The following is a 7,767-nucleotide window of genomic DNA, read 5'->3' as shown; positions in this document are numbered from 1 at the left end:
GGCTTTGGCATATATTAAATTGTGTGCATCTGAGTTTTATCCTGTTAGGTACAGAGAAGAGTGCATTATTTTTTTGTTTAAAAAACCATAATATGGCTAAAGAGTTGTGTACAAGTGTCAAGGTAGCAAGGAGTGGCCTGTGGCAGTCGCGTAATTGGTCAACTTGAGGAAGGGGTGGACTGTAGTCCATCAGTCAGGTCATAGCCAAAGATGCCTCTGTGTGGGCCTGGCCTTCTGAGGAGTCTGGGAAGTCTTCCTCCCTGAAGGCAGGACACACCTTTTCGCCCTGTGGGACATTCCTATTGGCAAGCCACGTGGAGCTACGCTGATGAAGCCAGAGCCCTGGAGCTGGAGGAGCCACGTGGAGACCCACGCCAGCGCTGAGATGCTTCCATAAGACTTTCCACCCACTGGCCTGTGATCTTCCTGCATTTGGGTATCATTGCACATGTTGCACAAGTCTGAGGAGGAATTTACAGACTGGTATCAGACATCAGACTTATGGCCTTGAGCTGGACTAGGCTAGGGGTTTTTTAATCATTTTATTGGGGGCTCTTACAGCCATTATCACAATCCATACACCCATCCATTGTGTCAAGCATATTTGTACATTTGTTGCCAGCATTTTCAAAACATTTTCTACTTGAGCCTTTGATATCACCTCCTCATTTCCCCCCTCCCCCACCCCCCTTCCCCCATAATTTTTTTTTGTCTTACACCAACCACTGTCTCCCTTCACCCACGTTTCTATTGCCTGTCTCCCTGGAAAGGAATTATATGTACATCACTGTGATCGGTTCCCCCTTTCTTCCCCCACCTTCCCCTCCTGGTATCACTACTCTCATTATTGGTCCTGAGGGGGATAATCTGCCCTGGATTCCCTGTGTTTCCAGCTCTGATCTATACCAGTGTACATGCTCTACTCTAGGCGGACTTTAAGGTAGAATTGGGGTCATGACAGTGGGGTGGAGGAAGGATTAAAGAACCAGAGGAAAATTGTATGTTTCATCGGGGCTATATTGCACCCTGACTGGCTCATCTCCTCCCCCACGACCCTTCTATAAGAGGATGTCCAGTTATCTACAGATGGGCTTTGGGGCTCCGCTCCATGCTCCCCACTTACTCACTTTGATATGATTTTCTGTTCTGGGTCTTTGATGCCTGATACCTGATCCAATTGGCACCTCATGATCACACAGGCTGATGTGCTTCTTCTATACGGGTTTTATTGCTTCTCAGCTAGATGGTCACTTGTTTAGCTTCAAGCCTTTAAGACCCCAGACGCTATATCTTTTGCTAGCCAGGCACCATCAGCTTTCTTCACCACATTTGCTTATGTACCCATCTTGTCTTCAGTGATTGTGTTGGGAAGGTGAGCATCACAGAATGCCAGGTTATTAGAACAAAGTGTTCTTGCATTGAGGGGGTACTTGAGTAGAGGCCCAATGTCTGTCTGCTGCCTTAATACTTACATATAAATATATGTACATAGATCTATTTCCCTATCGTTATATCCTCTACGTCCTTTTACTTTCCTCTTGTCCCACCATCATGTTCGACCTTCATTTGGGTTTCAGTAATTCCTCTCAGCTACATTGTCCTAGATCAAGCCCTACCAGGCCTCCTACACCCTCCTCACCATTGATTTTAGATCACTTGTTCCCTTGTCCCTGGGTTTAACACCCACTTCCTTTCCCCTGCCTCCCGGACTATCGGTCCCATTTTCTCCTCTAGATTGTTTATCCTCCCTATCTTATCTAGCTAGACACGCAGAGACAAGCAAAACACCAACAAAAAGCAATGACGAAAAACGAAAAGCCTATAAATAGTTCCAGGTCTATTTGCTGACCTTTAGGAATGTTTTCCAGTCAAGTCTGATGGGGTGCTACTCTGGCCCCAAAGTCTAATTTTTGTATCCTCCAGGGACTTCATCACTTTGCTCCCCTTGCTGCTTTTGCATGCCCTTAGTGTTTTGCCCTAGTGTGATGGGGTCAGAGTGGGCACAATTCCCGCAATGTGTCTCCGGTGTGGTTCAGTGAAGGACATTGTGTCTCATGGTGGGGCCTGCCCTATGGTCCTCTCTGTACAGTCTGCTCTGTGCAGGAATAGCGTCCTTGGGCGTGGTGGGCCAGGATGTGCTCCCCTCCCTCTCCTTCCCTCTTCCTTTGCTCCTGTGCGCTCCGATCAGACACGCTCTTGTCCAAGATGTCGCTTCAGTGCCGTCCTCTGAAGTGCATTCTTCTGGGGGCGGGGGTTTCCACGTAGTTGGGGTTGGGGCTGATGGGATGTTTTCTTAATATACAATTATTCTTTGATATAACGTTCTCTCTTACACACGAGTGTCTATGGATTTGTTTCTCTGGTCAGGTCAGACTAACATACCCTCTCCACGTTAGTCGAGGGGCAGGGATGGACAGCAGAACCCAGTGGGGGCAGGGTGTCCAGATTGAGGCACATGGGGTTCCCAGCTCCCTGTCTGTCATACTAGGACACCCAATCCTTGCCTCACCACCACCACCAGTGCCCCAAGAGCTGAACAGGGAGCAGGCAGAGCCCCCATTCCCACCCTCACAACCCTAGGGGACAGATTGGGCTCTGAGAGTCAGCTAGGATAGTGGTAGGTAGGGTAGAGGGCTGTGGGCAATTGCCTCCTCCCCAGGGGGCTACCCCAGAAAGCACCCACCTTCCCCCAGGGCCATCTCCCCCTCTCCTATAATACCCCCACCCTCGTCCCTGCATCCTCTCCCACGTCCACACCCCGGGGACTCCCCTGGGGTGAGCCCCCACCGCCTAGGACCCCCTGCACCCACCTGATAACTTCAGCTCTGCACAGGCTGGCCCTCAGGAGCTTCGAAGCCAAGGCCAAGGGCTAGGGCTGGGTCTGAACAGTCCTTAGGCTGACTCGAGCCCTGGCAGAGGGGAGAAGCACATCCTCGAACTTCAAAGCCACAGGTGGAAGGGTCTGAAACGGTGGCTCCCCCATCACAGAGCCCCTCAGAAGAAGCAGCAGCCAGTTCTGACCCTGCATGCAGTCTCATGGACTGGGGACACTTCCCGGCCTCCTACCCCACCCCACTGCACTCCCAGCTTCTGCCCCGAGATGGGAACAGGTTGTGAAGAGGTTGTGTGGGCACGGTGTTGGGGTGCAGGATCTGGCCACAAGGTGCTCTGCACCTCCTGGAGGCTTGGGGGTGTCAGTGGGACAACCTCACTCAAACCACTCCACTGACCCCAGCCCTCAGGGTCCGCTGGTCGCCAAGATGGGCCTGGAGCTGCTGTTCCCCATACGACCAGACGAGGGCAGCAGCACCCTGCGAAAGACGCCACGCTGCCAGGCTGCCTGGAGTCCGTTTGACTCACAGGGACTCGATGGGACTAGAGCTGCCCCTGGGATTCTGTGACTGGAACTATGCCAGGGCCCCCTCACCTGGCACCGCCGTGTTGGCTGGAGGAGAGCTCTGAGTGCCTAGTCTCCCTGGTCAAGGAGACGGGCCGTCGGTTTCCATCTCCAGCACTGCCTCCCTGGAGCAAAGGTGAACCCAGAGGTTGTGTTCTCATCCTGACCCCTGGTCCCCAGAATTGGGACGGTGCCCTCACCTGGAAAGGTGTCTGGGTTATCAAGGTGGGCCCTGCATCCCTTGACCAGGGTCTTCAGGACAGAAGAGGAGAGACGGGGAGAAGCAGCGGGCAGAGGGCCATCAAGGCCGACAGAGATGGGGACGGAGCCCCACAAGCAATGAACACCTGCACCCCCGGGATTTGGGAGAGCGCAGGGAGGCCCCTCGCTCCGTCTTCATCTGCTCATCTTTCTGAGGAGCGGCAGGTATTCTTGGCGCCTGCATCACCTTCATCGTGCACTAGGTCACCGGGATGAGGGCCTCAGGCTCTCAGCCCCTCCTCCTGGCCAGTCCTGAGGACATGCAGCCCAGGGTGTCCTCGCTGCATCTGGTTGTGAGGCAGAGATGCTGAGTGCTACCGATGGAACGCAGCAGAGACCGGGTTTGCAGCTACATCTGAACTTGAAACGGCCCGCGCTTGGCACGTTAAGCATCTCCAGTGGCTGAAGTCTGAATCAGTCATTTTGTACGGAGGAACCACCTGCCCCTCAGCCCCTCCGCCCTCTCCGGTTTTGTTTCACATGCGTAAGATGAACAGTTCTTTTCCAGCTTGGTGGGGATTTAGAAAGACGGTAGGTGGCTAGACTGTGTGAAAATCTGGCCCTATCCGTGTGTCATCCACACGTAGAGAGGAGCGAGTGCCACCCGCTCAGCAAGCTCTGTTCTCCCAGCTGCCTCCTCCCGCCCTGGCTGAAGACTGCGAGTGGTCTCCTCGTGTCTCAGCAGTCCGACCATGAAAAGAGAAAAATCACACTGCCCAGTTGGCACACATGGCGACATCACGGCAGTGAAGGTGTCCTGAGAGGGCAGCACTCATTTAGTACACACTTGCCGACTAAGGTGACACTGGAAATCGGGACCTAAGCAGAGGCACCAGGTAGACAGCCCTGGCAACCTGCGTCTGAAAGTTCACAGCCTGAGAACCATGTGGGGCAGTTCTGCCAAGAACACACAGCGTCACCAAGAGTCAGCACTATCTGTCAGGGCCTGGCACCCGGCGTTCCATTGCTGAGTAACTCATTGCTGCTTTTCATTGTGGAACAGCCTTCCTCCGCCGAGTCCAGCTGCCCCCACCCCCAGCACATCCGGCGTGGGTATGCAAGCAGCAAGTCAGGTATTAGCCCATATGTCTGATACCAATCTATAAATTCCTCTTTAGACTCACGAAACACATGCAATAATGCCGAGTGCAGATCACAGGCCAGTGAGTGGGAGATTTTGTGGATCCAGTGATGGTGGTAGCATCTCAATGCTGGCGTGAGTCTCCTCGTGGCTCCTCCAGCTCCAGGGCGCTAGTTCCATCAGCATAGCTCCATGTGTCTTGTCAGCAGGAAGATGCAGAGAGAGTAAGCTATTTATCTCCATAGCGCCTCAAAAATGAGGTCATCAAGCTGGGCCCTGATTGGCAGGCTAAACCACCCCTTCACTCTTAGTAGTCTCAAGTGGACACCAGACTATATAATTACCACAGGGACAAATGACCCAATGTCAGTGGATGACTAAACATCAGTCCACCCCAGGGCACCTAACAAAACAGCAATTAGCAGAAGACCACCTCCTAAAGGAAAATGAGTGTTTTTGCCCTCACTTCAAAAGACTGCCATTTTTCAACAAAGCAGCAGTAAAATAAAAGTGAAAGTTAAGCCCTGTTGGTGTGACATTGCTCGGAGCACCCACCTCTCGTGTCAAGTGAACTTGAAGGTGTCGTCTCTTGGTACAGAGCTGGGTCCGCGGATTCCATGGTGGTATTGCCAATGGTGACGGTACAAGGCTCAGCTCCTCAGACTCCTGGAGGGTGTGGTGCCGTCCCACCCCCACCCCCACCCCCAATGCTGCTTCTCTCCCCGTCCTCCTCCAGCCCTACCTTCTGGGACTCTGCTCTTGACCACCTTCTTACTTGCCCCCTGGCTGGTGACCCTACCCAGTCCACCAAGATGCTGCTGACCACCAGCTTGCACTCCAGCCCACCCCAGAGCCCTGCCCTGATGCTCCCTCAGCTCCTCCCCACCCCCCAGGACCACAGACCAGGAGCTCTGTAGTCCTGCATCCATCACACATATCTTGTTGGCACCCCTGCTGCCTTGCCTGGACCCCACAGTGGTCTCTGCCCCTGCCTCCTTCTCTCCTTGCTCCTGTTGGTGTCCACAGAGCACCTGAGCAGTCACCAGTGCCCCATCAGAGTCTTGTAATTGGTCCCCTCCCCCTTTCCACTTTGTCTTTACACCTCCCTCTCCCTCCACCCACTCTGGCCCCCTTTCCCCAGCCTGGGCTCCCCAGTTGCTCCTCTGGAGAGGTTCGGATGGCCCAGAGCAGATCCCAACTCCTACACAAGCTTTCCAACTACTGGACTACCAGCTCCTCACCCTTATGCCCCACCCTCAGGCATCCAGCCTAATAATGCAGGTCTCCACACACACACACCCAAATTCAAGCCCTGCCCTGTCATGGGACCGGTTCATCCTTCCATCTAGCACCAAGCAATGGAGCTTTCGTCATTGTCCTCTTAGCTTTGTGCTTTGCTCCCCAGCACCCTGGGCGGGGGTGGTCATCAAGCAACCTCTCTCCCATGGACGAAAAGGAGCCCTGGCTGTCTAGTGTTACACATGGGACTGCTAATCACAGGGGCAGCAGTTCAAAACTACTCTGAGCTGCTCCTCAGGAGAAAGATGAGACTTTCTACTCCTGTAAAGAGTCAGTCCTGGAAACCCGCAGGGGCAGTTCCACCCTGTCCTACAGGGTCTCAAGAATTGGAATTGATTCCATGTGAGACTCTAAACATGCTACAGAGCTGGGAGGTCACTTTGAGGACAAATAGAAAAATTCAGAGCTCCAACTGGTGTGACTGATCAAAATTGTGCGTAGGCTTTTCAATCCCCTACAATGAGTATAGAAGCTGGACAATGAGTGAGGACCACCAACGAATGGATGCATTTGAATTATGGTGCTGGCAAAGAAGACTGAGAATGCCATGGACTGCCAGAGAGAGCCCTGGTGGCACAGTGGTTATGCATGGGACTGCTAACCACCAGCCCCTCTGAGGGGGAAGGCTCTCTACTCCCACAAAGAGTCTCAAAAACCCAGAGGCAGACTCAGTGGCAGTCAGAACAGACGGACAGAAGAAGAAACATCCGTCTTGAAGGAAGTACTACCAGAATGCTCCTTAGAAGCGAGGATCGGGAGACTTCGTCTCATGCGCTTTTGACAAGGAGGGAGGGGCCAGTTCTTGGAAAAAAAACATCACGCTTGATAAAATATTGGGTCAGTGAGAAAGAGGCGGATCCTCAAAGAGATGGATGGACACAATGGCTACAACATGGGCTCAATCATGATTAGGGCAGGGCAATACACGACTCGTGAGGGTAGGAGCTGACCCCGGGCACCAAGCACGAGTGGATGGATGTTGCAGACCCTTGTGTTTTGTACTGGGGGTGGGGGTGGGGGTGCACGGGGACTCCTGTCACCAACTTTAAAACATCACGGGCAGTTAGGATCGGACTCCGCTGGAACCCATATCCCAACGAAGACAGCCACGTTCTACTCCAGTTGCTCGCTTTTCTTTCGAGCGCCCCAGCGGGAGCCCAGAGAGGCCCGGACCACCAATTCTGTGGACTCCGACGAGCTCCTCTGCCCACGATCAGCAGCGCAGAGCCGCAGGACAAGCAGGGAGCGTGCGCCCGCCGCGGCCCCGCCCACCAGCCAGGCCCGCGGCGGGCCTGAGCGCGCTCCCATTGGCTGCTCCGCGGCGGCGCTAGCGAAAGGTTCACGTTGCTGTCGCTCAAGGATCAAGGGGCTAGCTTGTCTGGAGGCCACACCCACTCCGGCCATAGGCCACGCCCACTGTGTAGCGCGCTCTCAGTGGCTGCTCCCCAGCAGGGCTTGTGAAAAGTCCGTGTTCCCATTGGTCAATACCCAAGGACTGGCCTCAGGCTGGAGGCGGGGTGCGTGTGTGGGCGGGACAGCGGCGGCACTGAGGGCGAGCTCCGGCCTACTTTAGGGCGCTGCTCACCGGGTGCTGGGGCCCCCCGCGTCAAGCCCTCCTCACCTCTCGTAAGAGCGACCCACCAAGAGCTTTCCAGGGGGCTCATGGGCACTCACGCCTACCGGTCCCGAAGCACCTCCTGCCGACGCCGGGTCAAGGGGGCGGGGCGCG

The 7,767-nt window shown here is 54.5% G+C and overlaps 1 protein-coding gene across 1 annotated transcript in view; it reads left to right on the top strand.

Annotated features, from left to right (window-relative positions):
* Window positions 1-3,260: 3,260 nt before the first annotated feature.
* Window positions 3,261-7,767, top strand: part of PPP2R2D (protein phosphatase 2 regulatory subunit Bdelta) — a 28,822-nt gene continuing 24,315 nt past the window's right edge. The window contains exons 1-2 of the mRNA XM_045291373.1: window positions 3,261-3,345; window positions 7,181-7,375. Coding sequence (XP_045147308.1) covers window positions 3,261-3,345; window positions 7,181-7,375 — 280 coding nt within the window. The remainder of the gene's footprint in view (window positions 3,346-7,180; window positions 7,376-7,767) is intronic.

The sequence above is a fragment of the Echinops telfairi genome, unplaced genomic scaffold (genome assembly GCF_000313985.2).
Source record: "Echinops telfairi isolate 266 unplaced genomic scaffold, ASM31398v2 ScPeMD7_70;HRSCAF=299, whole genome shotgun sequence".
In the NCBI taxonomy this organism is placed as follows: Eukaryota; Metazoa; Chordata; class Mammalia; order Afrosoricida; family Tenrecidae; genus Echinops; species Echinops telfairi.
Note: the sequence above shows the minus strand (reverse complement) of the source record. Positions and strands in the feature narration are given on the sequence as shown.